The 25,104-nt window shown below is 45.0% G+C and overlaps 1 protein-coding gene across 9 annotated transcripts in view; it reads left to right on the plus strand.

Moving 5' to 3' along the window:
* MTUS1 (microtubule associated scaffold protein 1) overlaps positions 1-25,104 on the plus strand; it is a 118,431-nt gene that overhangs the window by 12,436 nt on the left and 80,891 nt on the right. For 2 of the 9 annotated variants that reach the window (XM_016209018.2, XM_087814117.1), the window contains exons 1-2: positions 1,381-1,802; positions 22,709-24,882. In XM_016209018.2, the coding sequence (XP_016064504.2) occupies positions 22,837-24,882 (2,046 nt within the window). In that variant the 5' untranslated portion in view covers positions 1,381-1,802; positions 22,709-22,836. Of the gene's footprint in view, positions 1-1,380; positions 1,803-13,435; positions 13,519-13,627; positions 13,737-15,020; positions 15,054-21,917; positions 22,024-22,708; positions 24,883-25,104 lie in introns of those variants that run through there. The other 7 variants (XM_087814118.1, XM_087814124.1, XM_087814119.1 and 4 more) reach the window with 6 other exon arrangements.

The raw sequence follows: 25,104 nt of genomic DNA on the forward strand, positions 1-25,104 counted from the left end.
GAGGAAGAGGTAGCCGCCCGCCGCCCTGTCCTGGCCTCACACTCCGCTGACTGTGGCTGGACAAGTACGAATTGACAACGTGTCGGCGAGAGACAGCCCCCGCTTGTCAGTCCCTGATGCCCTGAACATTGTGGACACAGCTTTTTTGCCTAAAAGTCCTTCTGATGTTCAAAAGCCTCACATAGATTTTCAGCTGTTAGGTCAGCCTCACTCTACAATACTTGTCAACTTTATTAGGAATGAGTATTTTTTTTTTTAATTCTATTTTGTTTTCCTCTCTGAAATACGTATGAACAGTATGAGCTGGTGTGAGGTGGGTGAGATCCTCCGTAATCCAGAGAACTGTGGGGATGTGTTCTGGGCTGACCGGGTTACTGTGCCTGTTTTCTGTGTTCCTGAAGATGAACCAGTCCCCCAGGGCGTTTAGGCGCCAGTGATTGAACATGCTCCCTAACTTAAGGTTTACATTTCGTCAATTCAGCCCTGGCTGGTTTGGTTCAGGGGTTAGAGCATTGGCCTGTGGACGGAAGGATCTCGGGTTCGTTTCTGGTCAAGGGCATGTACCTGGGTTGCAGGCAGGCTCGACCCTCGCCCCGTCAGGGCGTGTGCGGGAGGCAACCAGTCGATGTCTCCCTCCCTCCCTCCCTCCCTCCCTCCCTGAAAAGGAGTGGAAAAATATCCTCCGGTGAGAATTAACAAAACCAAACAAGATGCGGTCAATTCAAACTTCCTCTCAGGGCTGTGGCCTCCTCTCAGGGCTGCTTTCCTGCGTCCGGTACACGCGCAGCCGGGATGGCACCTGGGCCCTGGGGCGCTCCGCGGCGCCCTCTGTAGGAGGCAGCGGGCGAGGCTCCCTGGCGCCCGTGCTGCCTGCCACAGCCTGGCCTCTGCCGGGCCGCCCCTCGTGGCTGGCCTTCAGACGCGTCTGGCCACGTGTGTGCTGGTGTTTGTGGTCTCCGTGGCGGCTCCCAGCGGAGGGATCAGGACACAGCGGCTCTTCCTCGGTCTGTCCCCGGCCCCTTGTGGGCCATTGGCGCTCTCAGCGCTTCTTTCATGTGTGTCTTTCTCTCTGGTCTTCCTCTTGGATCTCCCCGGAGGGCTGGGAAACTGCCGTTTGACTCCCATCTGGCAGCCGCCCTTCTCCCCCCACCCTCGCCCCTGCTGCCCTTTTCACTCAGCCCCGAGGTTCCACGTGGGGATCTGCGAACCAGGGGCTTGGAAACGGCGCGTCTGCCGTGATACCGGGACGTGGAGAAAAACGTAGCATGTCCTAAAATGTTCACCAGGCTAAATTTGTGTAATCTAAGCGAAAAGAATGTTCTTTAATCGGCATGGTGTAATCCCTTCTTTTTTGTGTTAAAGAAATGGCCTTTTCTAATGTGTTGGTGGTAGTAAAAACGGCCTTTTCTGATCGCTGGTGGTTGTAAACCGGTATTTTTGTCTGACGTGTCCTTAGTGGCAAAGTTAAAAGCCGGCTTTCCCATGTTGTGTCTCCAGATTTTAGCAGGGGACATTTTACTAGTCCGTAACACCTGGAAACCGAGCCGCGCTCACGGCCTGTTCCTATGCTCCGTCCTCCCCGGGAGCTGCGCTGAAGCATTCCCCGCACACCCGCCCGCGGAGCTCCCTTAGGCTCTGGTCGGTTTTACTTGCGCAGTTTTTGTAATTATCTCCTTGTACTGTCTTGTCTTCTCAAGTGCACTGAAGGCTCTTTGAAGGCTCCTGGAAGACAGGAACTGTCTGTGCTCCTTGCAGATTAGCTGACGCGCGCTTGGCGATTAGTGACTGTTTGCTGAGTGAAGGTAAGCTTTGTAGTAAAAGGTCACTTAATAGCAGGGATGAGGGAATGGGCAGGATGGTGCACAAAGTAACCAGCCCCCATTCTGTAGCTACTAAGTTTCTGTGGGACTGTTATTGTCCGGGTTCCTCCTTTTATAGCTAATTGGAGGCTGTGAATATAACCCAGATCACATAAGGATGATTTCTTTTTGGAAAGCCTCTGGTGTAAGGAGAAATTGGTACAGTTGCTGTTGCTAACAAATGTCCGATGTTTATTCAGTGATGGGGAAAACCACACGGCCCTCTTGCTTTTACAGCATCCAAGAAGAGAAATGTTACTTTCATTTAAGTTCTGATTAAAATACTTTATACAGGGATTGAAATCATTTGGAGAAAGGCGTGAGTGGATACTGGGATTTTTCACTTTCAAGAGCTGGGCTGCTGAACTCCACAAATATTTACCGAGTGAGCATGAGTAGAACTTTCCTTCCCATTTTTAAGTGCACGTCTCCATTGCATCCATCTTGACCTTAAACCCTGAGCCAGTCTGTCCTGCCGTCCGTCGGGGCCTACAAATCCACGAGAATGGGAGCGGTGGCCCGGCCTCAGTTGGTCTGGGATTTGTTGGCTGCAGGTTGCTATGAAGGAGGGAGTCAGCATGTGATAGAATTGTTTCTGTTGCGAGTTTATTGCAGAGGGTAATCGTTTCGAGGTGTCTGTCTTGATTGACTCTCATGTACCAATGCTTTTCAGTGCTCTCAGAGGCCATCATACAGTCAGGAGCCAGACTTGGACCATTTTCATGGACCTAAAGGCTTTGCATTAAACATGTTAGCCTTAGAAATATAAAGCTAAACAAAGCCGAACATGTGAACTTCCTTTCTTCTATAGCACAATACGCATAACATTCAATGTCTTTAAAAAAAAAAAAATCACACCATCTATTCCTCCGAGTCTATTGAGTTCTAAGATCCCTTCTTATACTTCCATCTGAGAAGTACAAAAAGTAGTCAGTTTTGCAGCCGTGAGATTTCGTTCTGCTCATGAGGGTAAGGGAGGGGACTTGACTGAGTTTCTTGCTCCCCGAAGCCCATGTTGTGTTATTTTGTTCTCTTGTCACACCGCCCCGCCCCCCACGTTAACCATCCTGGAACTCCAGAGTGGATGGGGGGAGGACACCTCCCAGGCAGAGATGTGCTCACTCACCGTCAGGGCCAGAGACTCCCAGTAAACAGACGCTCACTGTGACGCCAGGGCAGCGAGTGAGTCCCCATCGCTCCTGGGACCTGCAGCTCTGAGTCACGCCAGCCAGTCTCAGACACTGGGGCCAACGTGTTGTCCTTAACGTTTTCACCAGGTCTTCATTTAGCGTTAAGAATCTGGACAGCAAATATTTTTGATGCTGTAAGCTTGTGGGTTCAGAACAGATGTACCATCCTTTACAAAATTTAAGTCGGAATGAAAAAGGTCAGTTCTGGTATGTCGTGATGTCTCCTTGGAGGAAAGCTGCAGGATGAAATACATCAGTGTGTTTCCCTCTCTATTTTATAGATGTGCTCTCCCATGAAATTCCACTTGTTGAAGCATTCAAGCCTAGTCTGAGGTTCTTGTGCTTCATTTTAGTAGTGAGATGGAAAAACCAGCCCAACATTTAAATTGAAATTCATGTCACTGTAGTTTTTTATAGAGGTGCAGCAGTCGTTGGGGTAGAGTTTTAACATCAGACGTATTTAGTGTTTCTGGTAGCCTGTTCCAATTACAGACGTTATACTATATGGTTATATTTTTAAATAGCACAGGGGGATAGTTAACTCATTACACTGTCTTGGTACGCTTTTCTTGTTTTGAAAGGTGACTAAAATTTTCTTCGAATATTTTTATCAATAGTGGCCCCTTTCCAAGGCTGTTACATAAATCTTAAATCTTAATGTTCCTGCCGGACATGATATTTTAGGGAGAAGAAATCTCATCACTGAGTTGTTTCAGATTTTCTGGCACATGGGTTAAAATTCTCATGAGACTAGGATCTCTTTCATCTTCAGTTTTTTTTTAACCTGATGAAGTCACGGGCACTATGGGCTGGCACATTTGGAGCCTGGTGTTGGGCTGGCCAGAGGAGGGCCGTGGGTGGGTAGGGCTGTAAAGGTCATGAGCCCGTTCTCCTTGGAGGGTGTTCTCCTTGGAGGGTGTTCTCCTTGGAGGGTTCAGGGGTTCTTGCTGCGTTAGCAGAGGAGAGTTGCTAATCCTACTGGGACTTGCCTGGCTTCTGGAGGGTTTCTTTCTAAAGATTGCCTGATGACTATTCAGGGCCAAGTTAGAAATCAGAGCGAGGCCAGTAGGCCTAAAAATAGCCCCAGTTTAGGAGGAGGGCCCGAGTGGCCCAGAGCCTCTGCTGTGCCCCGGCTGCCAGGGGATGCGGAGGCGGTCCAGCAGGGAGGGGCTGTCTGCAGACAGGTGTGAAAAGCGCACACTGACCGTTTTCTTCCTGCCAAGGAAAAGCTTTAGTGATTGACTTCCCTTAGAAACTTCTACTAGAGTAAATAGTGGAGGTTATCCTTTTTATGAGCCTGGGTGCAGTGGGCTATATTTCTAGATATTTCTGATTTGCAAGAAAGTATTTTGTGTTCGACGTTAGTCACAGTATGTCTGAGGAGTGCAAACAGCAGCGCGCCTTGTCTCCTCTACTGCCTGGGAACACAGAGGGAGGCCTTGTTGGAAAATGTGCAGACAACAGACCTACACAAAGACCTATACATTTAAAGTGGGAATTTATGGGCGAGTTATGTAACACATTTAGTAATCACACTCCGGATACTTTGGTGCACATTTATGTTGAAGTCATAGGAGCTAGAAGAAACTTTAGTCTGAAATAAAGATACAAAATAACCTTTCAGAGCGGTAGCTGTTTTCTGATGGAATATAGCACATTTAAAAATTAATAATTGTTTTAGGGACTTCTTTTTTCCTGTTTAACGTGAAATCAGAGCACTTTAGAAATGTAAACAAGCAGTGGTCAAAAAGCCAGGAGCCTCCTTTTTGGTCCCAGCCTTCTGGGTAATTGTGGAGGTGTGAGTAGATGAGAGGGGGTGTATTTTGTTTGAATACTCATTGGCTTAGGCGCGGTGGTCATAGATTTTCAGTGATTCTTCCTCTGCCTCTCAGAGTTGACTGGGAGGTTTGAGCAATATCATCTGATTTGGGGGTGGCAGCTGGACTTCCTTGCCTATGAAGGTATATCTTGTCCCCTGTAGCACAGGGGCTAATCTGTTGCCAACTGTTTCACATCAGGGAGTTTATTTTTTATGTTAAGTGTGATGAGAGACCATAGAAGGTTTTGAGAGGGGATCTGCATGAGCTGAGTCACAATGCAGAAGTCTAATTCTTGTTGTAATTCAGAGACTGTGTTATAGGGAGGCAAGAGGCTAACGATTTGCCCAGCGGTGGCTTGGACTGAAGTAACAGTGCGGGTGAGAAATGGTTGCGTTCGGGCTGTATTCCGAAGTAGCACCTGTTGGAGTCAGTACTGGGGGGAGCGGGAAAGGGGAGTCAAGGCTGACTCTCCACTTGGGTGCCTGGTGGTGTCTTCCACTGAGAGTAAGGAACCCTGGGACAAGAGGGAAGCTGGAGGGGGTCCCCAGGCCTGGAGTTCGCTTTCGGACAGGGGAGGTGTGAGATGCCTGTTCCGTAGGCAAACGAAGACGTGGGCCTGACAGTTGGGTACTCAAATCAGGAGTGCTCGGGAGAACCAGGGCTGGACGTCCCCTTGCGGGAGTTCCCAAACAGAGTGCACTTAAAACAAGATGCAAGCGTAGGAAAGGAAGGGGCTAGGGGGCTGAGCCCGGCCTGACGCCCGGCCTTTCGAGGTTGGTCAGAGAAGGATCGAGCAGGGCCTGCAGCCTCACGATGAAACCGTCGTGGGTGAGGAGCCGCTCCTGCGGACGAGCGAAGAGCGTGCTTTCCTCAGATGGAGGTTGCTCCTGGTGAGGATTCTGTGGAGATGATCGAAGCGACAGCCAAGGATTTAGCATGCTGCACAAACGGAGCGGATAAAGCAGGGCCAGCGCCCGGGATGATTGGCTCCAATTTGGAAAGAAGTTCTGCTGTGGATAAAATGCTGTCAGACAGCATCACATGCTACAGGGAGGTTGTCCACGGAAGGAGGAGTCGCTTGCAGGGGCAAACTTGAGTGTTGTCTTATTTTAAGCAATGGCCACAGCCATCCCAGCCTTCAGCAGCCACCACCCTAATCATGAGGCAAAAACCGTCAGCGTTGAGGCAAGACCCTCCCTCCACCGGCAAAAAGACTAGGACTTGCTAAGGCTCTGGTGGTGGTCTGCATTTTTTTTAGCAATAAAGTATTTTTAAATTAAGGTATGTTCATTGCTTTTTTATACATCATGCTATTGCACGCCGAATACACTACAGTAAAGTGTAAACATGACTTTTACATGCACTGGCTTTATTGCTGTGGTCTGGACCCAAACCCCCAGTGCCTCCGAGCTGTGCCTGTGGAGTGAAGAGCTTTGTTTACCAAACAGGGAACACTTTAGTTCACTTTTTAAAATAAGTGTGTGTGTGTGTGTAATCATTTAGAATCTTTGATAAGCTTGTAGAAACCGTGGTAAATCAGTCAAAACTTAAGTACAACCAATCTCTTTAAACCACCAGAACATTGAGTTACCCTTGGGGGCCCTTGTTTCAGGGAATGCGTGCATTAACCATGTTGGAAATGCTAATAATAGGTGGGGGGACAGTCATATCCTGTGAGGGTCCCTGAAATCAAAGCACTTGCTTACATCTCCTGCCCACTGTCCCTTCTGCTGCTCTGAGACCTTCATTCGCCTGGATGCTTACTTAGGAGGCCCCGTTTCTCGTGGCATCAAATGCTAGCATCCAGCCACGCCTCATCCCCATGGACGGTTGCGTGCTATTGACTGTTGATAAAATGTCCCACTTGAAACCTTTCCATTTTTTGCCTCCCTACCTGCCACGTGCGTTTCCCCAGGTCCCAGCGACCCCGGACTCGGCTGATAGCACCCAGAGTGCCATGCTTTTCTCCATTGACTACAGTTTCTGTGGCATAGCTGTATCCGCCTCTGTCTGTTTTGTTCCCTCTCCGGTGACACCTAGCAGGGTTTGGCATATGCTGGGCACTCGATAAGTCTGATGAATGAACGTCACCCAGTGTTAGAAAAACTATCTTAGAGGTGCCTCCTCCCAGCTTTGATGTGGTTTCCAAACTCAGTGTCTTCTTTATTAAGTCAGGTTTATTGAGGTATAATTTACGTATAGTAAAATTTGCCTTTTTCAGGTGGACAGTTCATTGAATTTTGACAAACGTAGAGTTGTGTAATCACCAACCACAATAAAAAAAAAAATAGAAATTCCCATCATCTCTAAGTTTCCTTGTGCCCCTGGTGGTCCTCTCCCTCCACTCCCAGGCAGACACCGATGGGACTCCTGTCCTCATGGTCTTGCCTTTCCAGACAGTATGTAGATATCTTTCCAGAGCATTTGAATATCGTTTGTGTCGGGCATCTTTCACTTTGCGTGTGTGTTTGTGATACCTCGCTCTCCTCACATCAGTGGTTTGCCTTTTCAGTGCTGAGTGCCATTTCACTATATGGATATATTTCGATTTTTTTTTTTTAATTCACCCACCAGTGATGGACATTTGTGTTATTTCTCATTTTTGGCAATTATTAGATTTTTCTTCCGGGTTTTAATTAATAACAGACAGGATGAAAATAGCATCGATAGCCCAACAGCCCCACACCCCCATTCACGTCTACTGTTTTCATTTTATGTTCTTTTTTGGTGTATTTTACATGGTTGTAATCATAAAACCCACATTTCCCTAGTTGTTTTGTGAACTGCATATTTATTTATTTATTGGTATGTTAGTATTCAAATTTTATTACTGCAAACAATTTTTAATCTTGTAGAAAGAAACAAAAATTCATGGTAGTGTTTCATTGAGTTACAATGCTGTAATTTCAGATCGGTCCCTTGTTAACATTTTGATTGTTTCTAGGTCTTCACAGCTGTCGAAAATAAGCTGAAAGCTGTCTCTTTAAAGTCTTTCCTAAGGTAAATTCTTGGCAACAGTTTGAGACTCTTATTTGAAAGTAATAGAAATGCAAGCTAACTGGGGTGGGGATGGGGGGAACGTGGATCCAGTGTTATGAGGGCACAGAAGGTGTCCCAGAGCTCGGGTGAGCAAGGCTGTCATGAAGCAAGCGTCAGTAATCCCTTCATTCGTTCTCGTTTCTGCATCTCTCGGGACGTTGGTAGCATTCTTTGCTCTGTGGATACTCTCTTCCTATGCTTCGGGGCGCCTGGAGGAAGGAGACTAATCCCCAGGGCTTGGTTTTATATGTTTTCAGTTCCAGGGGGTTCCATGGACGCACTGTGCCCAGCTGGCTGTTTCAAATTCCACATGCTGGGGAGAGGAAACGGGGCCCGTTTGAGGGCGGTGACTCTCCCGGGGCTGGTTCCTGCGGTGGAGCCCACTCCAGTGAGCAGAAGGGGCTGTTCTCAGAGCAGGGACGCTGTTGTGAACTGTGCTCACACTCAGAGGTTTTCACTTCAAGTCAGGGGCCGTAAAACCCGTTTTTATGACTGTTGACATTGCTTTCCAAGAGGACCATTACAATCAGGTCTTTAAAGAGGAAGGTGTCAGGAGAGTATTATACGTACCTAGTTTTTTTATATTTGTGTTTAGATATTAAAAATATAGTTGTTTTCACTCCTGTGTAGAATCTAATGAGTAAAACCAGTAAAACAGAGACAGACTCACAGAGAGCAGACGGACAGCTGATTGAGCAAAAAAGAGAAAGAGAGAGAGCTTATGGTCATGGACATCAGTGTGGTGATTTTGGGGGGGGAGGGGGAGGAGAGAGGAATGAGGGAGGTGGAGGAGGGTATGGGGGATAAATGGTGATGGACGGAGGCTTCACTTGGGGTAGTGAACACACAGTGCAGAGTACAGATGATGTGCTGTGGAATCATGCACCTGAAACCTTATAATTTTGTCAACCAGTGTCACTCCAATAAATTCAATAAAAAGGAAGAAACTTAAAAAAGATGCAAGATTGAAAAATAATAGTTGTTTGCCGCTTTTTAGTTATGATCCATCATCTGTGAGTGCTGTTTCATGGATAGCTAAGAAACCCTGATTGACGGTTAACATTTATTCAATGCTAACACAAAGCAAGACTTTATGCCCGAGACTTACGTCAGTACAGGGATGCTTGTTACACAGCTCTTACTCTCGGAACCATGCAGTCAGGTTGAGATGTATTTAACCCCGGAGAAGGAATTTCTTATTAAGTGGGCCTTGAGTGGGCGTGCTCCTTGTAGAGGTGGTTGCATCAGCCGTTCTCTGGAAATAATATCAACACTGTTAGTGAGTGGTTAGGGGGCCTAAGCACCTCGATTTAACGCTGAAACGCCTGCCTAGAAGCCTGTTCCTAAGTTGTGTGGCTCAGTTGGGTTTGCCCTGGTTACTATCGCAGTCTTACTCTTCTCTGAAATCATTGATCTGTTTGATGACTCATATTGGTAGAGTGAGGCTTTAAATGAAGATTTTAATGACGGAACTTTTGCAGCCTTTAAGGCACCTATTCCTGTGTGCATCTGGACTCTTTCTCTGTGACCGTCTAGCTCCATGTGGCAGCTGTGTAGTGTCACGGTGGTCAGCACAGTAGTGAGTGCTGTGGTGCCGACCCTTTACATTTGTGCATTTAGCATCTGCAATCTCGGATATTCACAAGGCAGCCCCAAATTCTAAGATCTTTTTCTCTTGTTCTGTAGGCACATTCACAGTGTTGTGTGACTGTACTAAATGCCACTATCTAGCTCCAGAGTTTTTATCACCCCAGACAGGGACTATGAACTCATTAGAGAATAATTTCTCATTCAGCTTTCCCACTAGCCCCTGGTAACTTCTATTCTACTTCCTGTCTTTATGAATTGACCTAGTCTAGGTTCCTCTTCTAAGAGCAATCATGCCATTTGTGTCCTTTTGTGTCTCTTTTATTTCATTCAGCATGTTTTCAAGGTTCACCTATGTGTAGCATGTGTCAGAATGTCATTCCCTTTGTTGCTGAATCATACATATTCCGTGGCATCTGGTGGGAGCCCGAGTCATGTAGAAAAAGCAACTCCTTCGCTTCTCTGCTCTGCTCTGACCTGACCTGGAATGCTTTTTCCCGATGAAGTAATGCTCTGACTTGCATTCAGCTTCTTGGTCTTTATACATAAACTAAGGGCCTGGTAGGTCTTTCTGAACCTGCTGGTCCTCACATTATGAATTCAGTGGGTTTCTGTTTAGCGGCCAACCTGGGGACCTAATCATTCTTAATAGTATTGCTCTAGGAAAATTACTTTTGACTTGGAGTAAATTTCCGTATGGACTTTGGACGATCACCCTCTTGTGCGTTGGGGACTGCCTGCCCCAGCAGTATGGCTAAAGGTGGTGTCACGAGGAGAACGGAGGTGAGGGAGGAAGTGTGTGCAGGGGCATGGGCTTTGAATGAGCGGCTTTGCACCCGCGACCCACGTACCTGCTGCGTGCTTTGAGCTCGAGTTTCCACTCGGAAACACTAGCTGTTGATACCAGCGTGGGGAGGTGCGGTGTCTGCACGCTGGTCAAAAACAGAAGTGATGAGGGAGACGGGAGACCGTCCTTCCTGGGAGGTCCCTGCTGGGCTTCGGTGCTGCATCCAAGTGCAGCGTCTGTCCCTGAGGTTCCTTTGCGCCCGAGGGCCCCTGGTGCAAACACTGGGCTTTCTGATTTGCTTCCAGCAGCCCAGAGCTCCTCCAGGCAGCCTCGAGTTCCTGCGGCTAACCCTAGACTCGCAGACTCTCCCCTCACTGCTGCGCTTGGGTTTGGTGATCCGAGGCATCCAAAATGTTTTAAAAGTTTGGTTCAGAGACATTAATTTCCAGTGATGTAGCTATCATTCGTTATTTCTTAGAGTAAATAAGCAGAGTTCTGATTCCTAGTCTTTCTACCTATTTTACTGTATACCTTTATTTCCCTGGGATCCTCACTGGTGTCTCAGGGAATAAAGACTCATAGTTTCTCAGCCTAAGTTAACCTTTCAAATCAAGCAGGGGAAAGGGGGGGAAGGTTGTGTGGGGGTGTTTGCTGCACATGCTTAGCAAGCTGGACGGATGATTTAGTTCATAGTCGTCTCTTTTCTACTCTTATGTGGATGACAGCGGTCTTGTTCTGTAATCTTCCCGAGGCTCGCGTGACACTACGTTTTCAAAAACCCGTCCCCATTTTGTTTCTCCCTGCCTCTTACCCCTCTGATTCTCTGTGATGAATCCCAGGGAGTTGTGCAGTTTCAGAGACTAAAGAACGAACTCTGCTTATTTACTCTGCTAAGTAATGATCTCAAGTGTTTTTACTTATATCACTGAGAGGTACTGGGTTCCAAAAAGGGTTGAACATGTGGCGTTGAACATTTTGGCCTAGTTTCCCTTTGCCGAAAAATTGAATCTCTTTTGAGACCCAGTAGAGAACTGAGTGTACTCGTGTCTTATCTTAATTGGCATCAGTGATTTTAGCCAAAAGTGCTTCCCTGGTATGACATCAGGAGGGATGACGCTGGCCTCGTCTTCCAGAAGCAGGACCAGATAATTTCGTTTCAGCAGACGCACATGGCGGCTGTGATTACGAATCCCTTCACTTCTCTCCTTTGTGGTGGGGCTGGAGACCAGTAGGGCTGTGGCGTAATACAAGTGCAGTGCTGACTCTTGCTCTCATCTGTGGCTTTGGGACACAGGCTGTTTAATATTTTACATCGGTGTAGGGCATCTTTTATCTTTTTAAAGTTCTTCTGGTCTGTAGGTTGTCTCTAGTTTCTGCAGTTTTCCTTGTAGTGTATATAATGCAGGATTGTCTGTGGGACTCCCGCCATGTCATGTCGGGTGTTTAAGGCGCATGGCGTTAAAGAGGGTAAAAATTGGGGTTTTATCCTAAACGCACCATTACCTTTTGTGCCCCCCCCCCCCATCTTTTTATGTGGCAAGATGGTGGTGAGCCAAAGGCGGCTGGAGGTAAGAGTTTCTAATCCTGGTTCTGTCTCCAAATAGTAGCATGATCTCAGAAGTAATCCGGGCTCCCCCATTGCACGATTCTGGCGGCACCATTGCTGTCATCTCTAGTGTAAGTGGTACCCCTGGGGTTTCTTTTCCATGAGATATGGTGGGAGTGGTGACTCCTAGAGTTATGCAATAGAGGTGGCACTAGAAGTCATCTTTTTCTCTCTAGACCACAGTTTTCTCACAGAGGAGGTCGGTTGGATTGAATGAACTCCGGTTACTCTACACACTGGAAGATGAATGAGTCATCAGGTTGGCCAACCCCTCCTCCGTGAATGGGCCCTCTTTACAGGAGAGAGAGTCGTGTCTGCTTTCAGGAAGCCTGTCTGTTGTGTGTTTGACTTCATGTGTGTACTGCCTGCATGCAAGACCTCTAGGAATGTATTTGCCTGAATTGGACAATCTGTTGTTAGAATTTGAAAGTCCTGTCTATTTAGGGACTACGTACATTGACTGTTTTGCAAAGTAACACTAGTTATTCATGCTGCGGAGAGCAGATAGCTGGCCCAAGATTCCAAATAAATGATTTCCAGATCTTTTCACTTCAGTTTCTATGGAAGACATTTTTATCAAAACAGGACAGTCCATAAAGAATGTGTCTGTGTCTTATTTCATTGGAGCATAAATATATTTTTAATATTTTGGTATTTACATAAGATTCCAAAAGTACTTACAAATATTTAAATAATAGTAGAGATATATGAAGCAAATTTATAATGTGAAAGATCCCACCACCACCCCCTCGTTCCGCCTGAGGGAGTGGTGGTGAACCAATGTAAGGGTACGGTCTTTATCTTTCTAGAACTTTCTCTTACACATAAAATACATTACTTATTGACTTGAGAATTTCTTGAGTACTTAGAACTTCCTGAGTTTAAAGGATATGAAACACCTAAGAATTTATTAGTATAGGAAATGAGAAGTAAAATTGTAGATAGAGTAGTAAAGAGAATATAAAGAGGATACCTTTAAAAAAAGATTATACCTTAAATCAGAGTTCCTGTTGTGATGTAAATGCATACTTAACATCTTTCCTTTAAAATCTTTCCCCCCTCTTTTTATTGTCCAAATCACGAGGCTGTTCTGGTTCCTTTAATCCAGACGCAGTCACCCAGGAGCAGTGAACGCTGATTTAATCTGACAAGCAGAAGTCCCTCCTGTTTTCAGAGATGGTCTGGACAGACCAGTCTGTTGCTTCCTTTACAGGGCTCTTTACAGGACTCTTGGTTTTTGTTTTGTTTTGAGTTTTACTGTAAGTGGTGTGAAGTATGACCGAGAAACGTCTGAGTACGAGTTTTCCGCCTCCAAGCCTCAGAGAAGCCTGTGATGTTTTATTGGCAGAGAGTCCAAGGAAAATTCTTTGGTTCGGGGGAAAAAAGTCATTACACTCAGCTGTATTACTGCTGCTTTGAATAACCGTGGTCTCATGAGAGGGTTCGTTTTATGGCCTGGCGTTCGGATTTCTTTTAGTCTGGTTGTCGTTTCTGCATTGCGGTAGGAAAAGAGACAGTCTCTTAGGTGCAACCAAAAGGGATTTTTTTTTTTTTTTTTTACAAATAACTTGAATAATACTTCTTTTGGTTACTTTCCCAGCTGTTGATGTTCATATTCTGAGGACTGTAAGTAAGTTACCTTGGTATACTTGGTTTGGGATGTTTAACTTAAGCAAGAGCACTAGAGTTGATTAAGTTTTAGAGGTAATACTTTTAAAAGTAACTGCTTTTAAAAATCTTATGTTCTTTTCATCTCTTTACATTTTATGATATTTGCCATACTGAAGCACCCCTACTTCAGAATAAATTCTAGAACCTGTGAAAATGCAAGGATTATTACGAACAAATGTGAGTACGCTTGCACCTCCTTTTTGGAGAGGAAGAGAGTTAAATGTGGTGCTTTGTTTTGAGCTTAAGTTGTCAAATACAAAACTCTCATTAGGCAACATGTAAAAATTTAATATATTATTACAATTGACCGTGGTTGCTTTATGGTTACATCTGCAGTAGTATGGAGTGTGTAGGAAATTACTCCATATAAATTTTAGTTGACTGTCTTCTGTAATATCTGGATCCTTGGTGGCGTTTTTTTTTTTTTTGGTTATAGCTCTGAGTGTACACACATGTGTGTTATGTGTGTATGTACTTGAGCAAAGAGTAACTGAATGAGGCAGAGTGGGGGGGGAGTGGAAAAAAACTAAAACTGTTTGCATATTTATGATTTAAAATGCTCTGAGCATGTTTAACCTAGCAATTTGGCTGCCACACTATCTTAGCAACAAGATACGAGGATTAGGGGAACACAGCTTTGTTACTTCTGCTGTTTTATGATATGTTTAAAGAATGTAGGATATCCTGAAACGTAGTCATTTGTAAAGGAAAAGTGTTAAAACATTTTATTTAGTAAAATTACTGACAAGGCTTTCAGGAATGCAGTTTTCAGAGTTTGTGAATTTGTGGGGTCTTCCATATACTGGTTTTGAGGTCTCAGGAAATTCTTAAGCCAGAAAATCTTGGAATAAAGGTATATTTTTTGAATGAAGTCCAGGAATCAGTATTCTTGAATTTCAGTAGGTCACTAAGTTGGCTTTGTGTTGACTCTTCCAGCAGACTTTAGCGAGGAGCTTTTCTTCAGTTCTGGTGTCCCTCACATTACCAGCCCAGGGCCTACTTTCATATCCGCAGAAAGCTATTAATGGCATAGTGTGAATTATCCAAGAAAGGTTGACTGTACTGTATTATCAATAGATTAAGATAGTTTTCAGATGCCCATTCTCGTTAAAATGCAACCATAGCTTAAAAAATGTTTTTTACCCATGAGGTTTCAACAGAATATCGGTTAATTATTTAATCTTCATTAGTGTAAAAAGATTTATTTTCCTTTAGATGATTTTTAAATTTTTTTCTGGTGTTTTATATCAGTTTGGAATACACTTTCTGTTATGTGCTGATGGTCTTATAAGTTTTTTGTTGTTGTTTTTAAAAATATATTTTTACTGATTTCAGAGAGAGGAAGGGAGAGGGAAAGAGGGATAGAAAATAGAACCATCAATGATGAGAGAGAACCACTGATCAGCTGCCTCCTGCACGCCCTCCACCAGGATCCAGCTGCAACCCACTCGTGTGCCCTGACTGGGAATCGAACCGTGACCTCCCGGTTCATAGGTCAGCACCCAACCACTGAGCTGCACTGGCTGGGCGGGTGTATTGTTGAGGTGAGGGGCTTCTGTCTACTTTTAGGAAACTTGGGAATACTTGGTTATTCCTAGAAAAAGATTCTAATTAGTGAAATGCAGGGTGTTAAAGATATTTTAAATGTAAACCTCGTGTGGATTTAGCGGTGAATGGGGAAAGGGGGTGATGTATTTTTGTTGAGGTATTTGTTTGTTTGATCATGGCATAAACAAAGTTTCTCTTTTAGGGTTCATTGTTGAGTAGTATTTTCACTTAAAAGCTTAAGTTTGTATGTTTTGGAAAGAAGTGGATTACTTTTCCTTGGATGATCAAACTAAATAGTATTTGTCCCTTTGCTTAATATATTACTTATTTTAACCCAGATCTCTTAGTTGTCCTTTGAATATCTCCTTTATATTTTGTTGTTTTAGCACCTGGTGCACACAGAATTAGTATCCTACTAATGTTAGTTTATTTTAAAAAAGAGAAAATATAGTAAAACTTAATATTTTACTAAAAGCTTAAATCTGTTTTGTACTTACCTAGTATGTGGTTATTATGAAGCTTTCCTATGTACAGTCTGATGTAGTTTCCTTCTGAAAATGTTAATAGAAGTGAAATAGTCTTTTAAAATGAGGTTTAATTCACTAGTCATGTCTCGAGCCCTCGCCAGGTGCCAAGCTCTCCCCTGCTCGGTGCAGGTGGCGCAGAGCAGGGCCTTTCAAGCTTCGTCTGGCTTTTCTCTCCCTTCCGTCTCACCGTCGCCGGCTTAGTTCAGATCCATCGCCAGCATTCCCTGCCGCTGGTCTTTCCTCTCCGGGACGTCTTCCACACTTCAGCCAAACCAAAGTGTTCTGTCCACCCTGACAGTTCTGGCAGACTCACGTCGTTCCCAGAATAGCGTCCGAGCTCTCGAGCCTTCATCCCACCTGTGGCTGCTTTGAGCTGCTTACTCTCTCCAGCCATCCCGGTGCCCTCTGAGGCCGCTGCGATCGCTTCTGGCCGCATTGCCGTCCTTCCCTTTCTGCTTCATCTCCCCCGAGCTCCCTAAGCGAACGCGGGTCTTCTCTCGGTCGTGGCCTGTTCATCCCTTCTGCTGTAACAGCCCGGCTCTTCCCTCGTTGCTACGTCTCACTTCCTACCCCGGTGCCTCTAATCCAGCCTGTCGGAGCCCCAGGACCCACCTGTGCCCAGCGCATGGTACACATCACACACACCTTTCAAAGACTGTCTCTGATTGTATTTCTTTGGTGATTTTACCAGCCTTCAGTTTTGGATTGAATATAAATTTCAGTCCAAGATCCAAAAGCACAGCTGTCATTAATCACACTTAAGGGAACCATTCAAGGACTTGTATCCATTGAAAAGCAAAACCAGACTGGAAATAAGCTCGATGGACCATCTTTATGAAAAGAAACTGAATTTTTCTATTATGGTTCAAAGGGGTCCAGATCTTTCCTTAGGGCCTCCAAGCCCAGTGCTTGAGTTGTCATAACTATGACATCCTTTGTCAGAACTGTGAAAGGACCATCTTTCTTAAAGGTCTTTTCCCCTGAGTCTAGCAGGGTCCCTTTAGAATGGATCTGAGTTTAAAGCATCCTGCTTTCTAGAAAAATCTCCATTGAAATGTAGTAGATAACCATGAAGGCCTAAGTACAAACCTAGACTCTTATTAGTCAAAAGCAGTGCTCCGTAGGGTACAGCATTGGGTCTGTGGTAAGTGGGATTAGACATGGCTGTTTGTCCCTCAATCTCCATTTCCCCTCTCTTTATGGTTATAGAAGTTTTCGCTGGGTACAGGTAGCCTGTATTGGTCTCCATTTCCCAGGTGTCTTGTAGGCAGGTGTGGCCATGTGATTAAGCTGTGGCCGCTGGCGTGTGGTGTCCCGTGGAAGTAGCTCCCATACCTGTTGCCTCCTTACCCTCCTACCCTCTTAAACGAAACCCAGATAGTGCTCCTTTGGGCCACAGGTTGAGGTCATGCACAGCAGAGGAATGAAAAAGGTGGAGCCTGGGACCCGACAGCTGGGTTCCTTAATCCTGGACAGCCTTTCACCTGAGACAGAACTAAACTTTTGCCTTGTTTTCTGTCCCTGGTGGCTAGACTTTGAATCCCCAGTACTATAGTATGCTGTATGACTTTGCACAGAGTATCGAGACGGGGGAAGTAGGAACTGCCGAGAACCAAGCTACAGTCTCTGGGTTGGGCAGAGATTTGAATGGTTATAGTCTAAGAAGATTTAAAAGTCAGATTAGTGTTAAGATGCCGGTGATCATTTTTAAGGTCACTTCCGACCCTGAGAGTCAATAACTTTGAAGTGTTGAGCTCTGTTTTAATAAATTGCTATGTTTCATCATTTCTAAGACACATATTTTCACATTGTGATGTTTCTGATATTAGAATGTGTTTTGCGAGGCAGCCTCTTTGCTTTGACATATAATTAGAGCATCATTTGACATTTGACCTTGATGGTCAATAAGTATCTCTGAAAGTGGCAAGAGTTAATAACAGAAAAACATTGAAGCATGAATACTGGCTGAAAATGAGCAGGTTCCAGTAGCCAATCAGGATACATGGTATAGAGCAGCCACTGAATAATTCACTAGTCTTAGGTTCAGAAATAGGCACCTTGCAGCTCAGGTTTGCCAGTCTGTTCATGGAGTCTGTGTGTAGTTTCACTCTGAGCTTTTCTGTGTGTAGTTTTTACCTAAGAGCTAAGCTGTTGAGGGTTTAAAAGGAACTAAGAGGATTCACAATGAAAGGAGAAAACTGCATAGATAAAGATTCAGAATAATCCTTTTACATAATTCTTTAATTCTTATGTGCTCAGAGTTTAAGAAAACAAATAATGCTAATAGAAAGGATTATATTACAGAGCAGCCCACTGTCTATTCTCAGAGGGAACCCCATTTCCTCTCTTCACTGTTTCTTTTATTTACTTCTGTATTTTAAACAAAAATATGGGTATGTGAATATTGTCTCTGTGACCCATGGTGTACTATGATGATGTTTCCTTTCTTGTACAACTATCCCCCCCCCCCCATTTCCTTTGTTTCTTTTGAATATCTGGCAGAAACATCTCATATTCTCTCAGATTTCTCTCAGTTCAGTTTTTCAGTTGGTTAAAACTCTTCAGTGTTGATTTTTTCTGTATTTTTCTTGGAGACGTCCTTATTGGACCTCTGCCTTTCTGCTGTCACATGGGCTGCTTGCCACCTAGGTGTAGGGCACAGCGGTCACTTAGAATAGCCTTTTGTGCATGACTGTCACATTTTGGCTGCGGTTAGCTATTACAGTGTAGTTATTGTAAAATGTCACAGAGCAGTGCTGTGGCTGATCAGTGGGCTGATCGTTTTTATTTGTTGCGTAGGAGGAAAAAGAGGAGATCTTATGGAGGAATGGGATTTGTCTGTGGCCTTTGGGGTGGGTGGGAAGGAAACAGTTTCCCATTTCTTCAGTGTCTAATCAGGGATGGTGATTACTTGTGCACTGGACGGACTGCATGCGGTACCCCGTGCACATTTAATTATTTATTAGTTGTCAAGTTTCTGATCTGTTCTTAAAATTGTACTGATACTTATTTGTTTTGCTAATAGAATGTGCTTTCAGTTTTATTAAAAAACAAAGGAAATGAGTTTGGTGACCAACCAGTCTCTGCCACAGTTACTGGTCATTAAAACCACCTTATGTTTTGAGAATGAGGTGTTGGTGACAGACAGAAGCCTTAGCTAATGTCTCACCTTTTTTCCCTTTTCCTTTCCTGAAAGCTGCGGCTTGGTGATAATGGTATGGGCTGACATGGTATAATTTGAGCAGAGGAACCGTAGTGTCGGTCATGGCCAGTCATAGTAAAGGTCCTATGTGGGTGCCAACATTCAGTAGTCAGTATAGGACTACTCTGACTACTGAATGTTGGCATCATTAATTCATAATGGAAATAAATTCTTCCCTTCCTACCTCAATGCTTTGCACAGTGTTTCCAGTGCTCTCCCTCCTGGGCAGATGGTAGCCTACTTGGCTGAAATGTGAGCTGAAGTCGTGTCTCACTATTAGGCAGGAACGCTAAGAGCGAGTGGAAGCTTTGCTGTGGTCCTGTCCCAGGGTCTGGTGACTGTGAAAACTTTTGTTGAGATGAAGCCTCAGTCAACCTGGGGCCCTGGGTGACCAGGGATATGAAGAGTTCCTTGCCAACACCCCTGGGCATTTGTGTTAAGCCACTGAAGTTTGGGGTTGTTTATTGTTGCGGCAGAACTGAGTCTATCCTGAAGGGTGTGTGGCAAGTGCTTTACCCCAAAGTCTTTACCTCTGTAGAATTTAAGGTTCCAAACTAGCATCATATTAATAATAAAAGGTCAATCTCTTTCCATTGTTTCCAATACTGCTCAGCACTTGAACTGTCAGTTGCTACCCATGTAGGCTTCTCCCAAGGTAAAGATACTTTTGAATTTATACCAAGATCTTCACCTCAAATAATTTTTTTCCACTGCTGCTCATTCTTGAAATGCAGGACTATTTTAACTTTTGCTGTCTCTGCAAGTAGGGAGAGAGAAATCTTGAGGGAATGTAATTTTTCTTGTCACTGCGTGCACAACTGGGCTGCAGGTGTGGGTCGGAGGAGCGAGGAGACGGACGCTCTCGCCATCTGGGAAGCATAGAGCAAGAAATCACTTTCTTTGAGTGGTCGGGGGAAGAGCAATTACTGTCTGCACTTTGCCCATTAGAGAGAGAAGAAAAGATTTATTTGCGTAGGGGCTGTGCCTAGGCAGAGGATACATGTTTTCGACTTTCGGGGCCCCATGTGTGACGCTAGCTGTACTTTGCATAATTCTGGGAGAAACAGAGTATTATTGGGCAGAAGTTATGCTCATTACGGGTTCAAATATCATTAATTGGCTGTCTGGGAACCTAACAATAGTTTATGTGTATTTTTTTAAGTAATGGAAACTGTTCTGAATTCCAACCAATCTGTAAAAGGACTTGAAGAATGAACTAATGTTCTCTGACTGGGGTTCTACTGTCATCCCTCTTTGTTCCCAGTTTCAGTTTCCGTGGTTTGTTACCTGTGCTTAACCGCAGTCTGAAAGGACTAAATGGAAAATTCCAGAAATCAACAATTTATAGCTTTAAAAATTTACCCCATTCTGAGTAGCATGATGAAATTTTGAGCCATCCGCGCTCTCCCGCCCAAGACAAAAGCATCCCTTTGTCCAGCGTCTCCATGCTGTAGGCATCTCAGTTATCAGAGGCAGAGACCACATTCACATAACTGTTATTACATTATATTGTTATAATCACTCTATTTTATTAGTTATTGTGGTTAGCCTCTTACTGTGCCTAATTTATAAATAAAGCTTTATCATGGTTGTGTATGTATAAGAAAATACATAGTAAGTATAGGATTTGGTAGTCTTTGTGGTTTCAGGCATCCACTGGGGGCCTTGGAACATATTGCCCCCCCTCCCCCCAGGGATAGAGGGGGAAGACTGTAGTTACCGCCAAGCCTTAGAAGCTGTGCTAGTTCAGGACCAATGTGTGAAGAGGGCACAGATGATCACAGGGCTGCCTCTCTCCCCTCCCCACAACCGCTGCATTTTGAAAATAAGCCAGTCTCCTAATCCTGAAATAGGAATGCAGGAAAATTATATTCTTAGAACCTAGTTTCTGGAACAGTGTTTAGTGTTTTGGAAGGCCATCCTACTGCACCAGGTAGGCCCCGCCGAGGACGCACCTTCTGCCCTCTCACGAGCAGGCATTTTCAGGGGCATGACCTATAGCTGCTCCTGCCTCTGGCTCTGCAATTACCCAAGTCTAAGAATCCTGCCTCCTGGAGAGACTTATCCCTAATATTTAATTATCCAATCGAATGCTAATTAGAAACACAAGAGAATGTGTGTGCGGGAAGGAGGGGGTTGTGACTCTCGAGACTGGAAAAACCACATGGGTGCCGCCTCCCCCACCCACTATTTCCTCCTTGCCTTATGCAGGGTGGCATTGGGGGTTTCTCGTCTAGCATTGCCTCCCGGACCTATTAACCACTTAAAGCTAGAAATACTCTAGTTTTCTGCAGGGCACACAGAAACCTTCTGCTTGGCCATTTTAAAGCAATAAATGTTATGCTGACAACCTGGTGTAAAAGCCTGAATGGACTCTATTCCTGAGGCTGCAGCTGTGCTCGCTGGCACCTGCCTGCCTGTTCTCTGCTGCCCTGCTGGTGCTGGGTGCAACTGCCAGGGGTCGTTCAAGGCCTGGCTGTGTGGCCTGCATAGGAGGCTGCTTGCTAAAAGCCTGTGCGGCGCCAAGGCCCGGATGGCTCTGCTTCAGGTGTGCAGCTCAGGCCCTGTTTCCTTGAAGTCCCCTGTGCAGTCCTCCTGCTGTAGAAACGGCCGCTTAACCTGCGGACAGAGCTGCGGTGAGCTGGAGTTTCCAACTCCGGTTAAAACAATGAATGGTTTTAGGCTTGAAGTCTCCTGCCCAGTCTGTACTATTTAACAGCAGCATCCCAACTGAAAAAGTGAGCTGGGTTGCAGGATATGGGCTCTAAACCACCAATGCGAAAAAACATTTGGCTCGTGCCTACCCTGAACCAAAGCGCCGCCTACCTTGCCTGGGACAGAAGCCCCAGTTACCCCACGTGTGGTTTGCTCCCACAGACTTTACTCCTTGTTTGTTTCTCATGGTTTGTTGCCTAGGTAACATATTTACAGTTTGGAAAGGGCTCAATAAATAATATCCCCTTTACAAGACTGCCATTCAGAGTGGCTGAGTCGATTGTTAAAATACAGACGGTCTCCTGCAGTGGTAGGTGAATGGCTGTTGCCTGAAGCCCCATGTGCTCCTCAGACCTCCATCGATCCGAGAACTGAAGGGGACTTACTTGGCCCCCCGGGGACCTGGCCTCCAGGACCCTGCCCCAGGGCTGTGGCCAGTACACGTCAGGATGGCTCATTCACTCTTTGGAATGTAATTCTTACCGTCTTTCTCTCTCTGATTATGATCCATTTGAGAAATAAGCAAAAGAGGAAGGTGGACAGATTGTCATAGATGAAATTACAGATGAATTATAATTATAGGTGCTGTAATGATAGGACTTCATCTATAATTCTAGGTGAATTATAGAGGAAGTTAGTTTGAGGGACAGAGCTGTGTTTGAGAGAATTACTGGCCCACACAGTCACTGCAGTGGGGAAACAGGGCAGGCCACCCCTCCCCCTTCCCACTCTGGGGACAGGGTCTGCTCCTGGGGGACAGCAGAGAGCTTGTGTTCTCTGTGGGCAGGGCTGGGACTAGGGTAGGAGCGTGAGGCATTTGCCTCATGTTGGGAATTTAAGGGGTGTCCCAAAAAAACCTCTGATCGAGATAATATTTAGTGAGTTATTTTAAAAAATCAGCATTAATGCAGTAAATCCATGATAAACAAAACTCAAAAATTTGAAATAAAGACAGGGTCATTATTATAGACTTTTCCCCTTGTTTCAGGTTTCAGTGTAGCTCAGTGGGGGCACTGATAACTTTAGCCAATCACATCTGAATTACCCATATCCATAGTCGTAGGTTCTAAATGTAAAAACCAAGTGATTGAAATCAGTCAAGTGGTGACTGAAGTTTTCTAACATTTCCTTGAGTTAAACATTTTTTTTTCTTCCAGAAACATCTTAGACTAATAACCTTTCAACTGTGCTGAAAACGTAGAAGATGGACAGTTTTTCCTTCCTTTTCTTTGGAAAGGATTTAAAGAAGAGATAAAACAGCAGAGGTTTCAAGTTCATATTCAGGATGAATGATTATAGTTCAGAAGACAAGAGAGAAGATGGACTGCAGTCCTTATTTATCAGTGACAAAAATGGAAACACTTACACATACCACCCAAAATCGCCACCTACCCAAAACTGTTCGGCCAACAGTTGGCATTCTGCCAACCCAGATGATATGCTGGTTGATTACGAAGCCAACTCTGCCGTGGACATTGGTGAGAACATTTCCTTAAACCCTCAGTGTGTCGAAGTGCTCGATCACCAAAAGTCTTCCAATGATTTCGTTGGTAAGGAGGTATTACATGTGCGTAAAGGTTCCACATGCCAGGCTTCCGCACATGCTGTAGACACAGGGGAGCCCAAGTTGCTGCATCACAGTTGTCATCCCCTGGACTCACCTCAGGACCAGAGTGCTGAGACATCTCTGCCTTTTGTGTGGAAACCTAATGACGATGATCTGAACTGTGCAGACTACCCAGCTGCCTTGAAGCTAAACCAGACATTTGACATGAACGTGGACAGCTCTGACTGCACCTTTGCAAAACACCGTGCCTTGGGAAAGAGTCAGTCTTTGCTTGCCTCTGGGAGCCTGCAACCAACTGGCGTGAGAAGTGGAAATACATCTTTACCCCCTTCCGTTCATCCACCCTCCCATTCTGATAAGGGACACATGACAGAAACGAGTTACGACAGAGACATTTTTAAAAACCCTCCAGCCACAGTGTCAGAGGCCCAAGATACAACTTTCACAGCCTTTTCCGAGGTGGTGATGCAGACTGATGTTTTCATTCCAGATGTTGGAAACACGTGTCCGTATTCTTCAAGAAATGTCACCAGCGGGTACACAGATGGGTCACAGCAAAGACTCAGAGAAAAAGAGATACACACTCTAACGCCCGTTTCTGATGGCATGGATGTTCCCAACGGGTCTGTAACAGAGGAGTTCTTTTGTTTATCTAAAGATGAACCAAATAGTGAGACACATTCAGAGGGCTCATATGGGCAAAAGGAAATGGGCCAGAATCTAAGAGAAACAGTGTCTGATTGTCTTATAGATGATGAATGCCCTTTCTTGGAGCCAGCTTTTGATAAAAGTACAACCCTAGTGCTGCACCCAGAACATAAAGTCACTGGGGCTGAGAGCACACACATTGCCTCCAATGATAAGGATTTGGGAATCCAAAATCATACCATAGAACTGGCCCCAGGTAGCCCCCCAGGACAAAAGCTACCCTCCTCATTTGAACTGACTTGGGATGAAAGTGATATGGTCATTAGTGCAAATGACACAATTTGCATGTCCACACCAGTCCCCAAACCCTCGAATGCCACCTTTTTCGTTTCACCCGTTGAAGTGGCTGAGAAACGTGGTAAACTGGAGAAGAGTCATCGAGAGCTCACTAAACCGAATCTAGGAAAACCAGCCACCAAAACAAATACCCCAATAGGCAGCAAAGTCAGGAAAAACAAAATCATAAGTTACCCAAGACCAAACTTCAAGAATGTCAAAGCAAAAGTGATGTCGAGACCAGCATTGCAGGCCAACGACCCTGCTCTGGCCAAGGTCACGCCCAGGCCGCAGCTGTCCAGTGCCTCGTCACCCTTGTTGGTATCCTCGAGACAGTTGCCACTTTTGAGCAAGACACGAAGGTCTGACCTGAACGCAGACACGAAGGCAGAAATCCCAATTAACAAGACACAGAAGCAGCAACTGAACAAGCTCATCACTAGCCAGGCCGAGCATGTTGCAACTCATTCTAAAAATGCTTCCCACAAGGTTTCCAGAACAACATCTGCTGTGAAATCGAATCAGGGAGATGTTGACAAAGCGAGTTCTTCCAACTCGGCCTGTGAGCCTGGCTCCGTGGCTTCCTTCTTTGAGAAGTGCAAGGGCCTTTTCTCCATGAAGATGGACAGCACAGAATGTTTGGAGATGACCTATGTTTCCAACATCCACAGGATTAGCCCTGAAAAGAAGGGTGAGCAAGAACGCGGGACCCCTCTGGAGAAACAAGAGCTAAAAAAGGAACTTTTGAACGAGACCTTTGAATATGGGCCTCTGTTTTTGGTAAGTGAATTTTTATTGCTTCAGGGAACGTTGGAGGGAACTGAGAGGTGTATTAGCCATCGGTTGTCCACTAATTGTCAGTAATATCGCAGAACCAGGTGTGCACATTTGCTCTCAGGTGTTAATATATTAGTCAGTAATTCTTTCTCTTGTCAGTGCATTTTGAAGTGTTAATTGGAAACCTGCACATTGGGAAAAAAATTCCTTAAGTTCAATATTTTG

Source organism: Miniopterus natalensis, chromosome 2, assembly GCF_054644295.1.
Source record: "Miniopterus natalensis isolate mMinNat1 chromosome 2, mMinNat1.hap1, whole genome shotgun sequence".
Classification (NCBI taxonomy): domain Eukaryota; kingdom Metazoa; phylum Chordata; class Mammalia; order Chiroptera; family Miniopteridae; genus Miniopterus; species Miniopterus natalensis.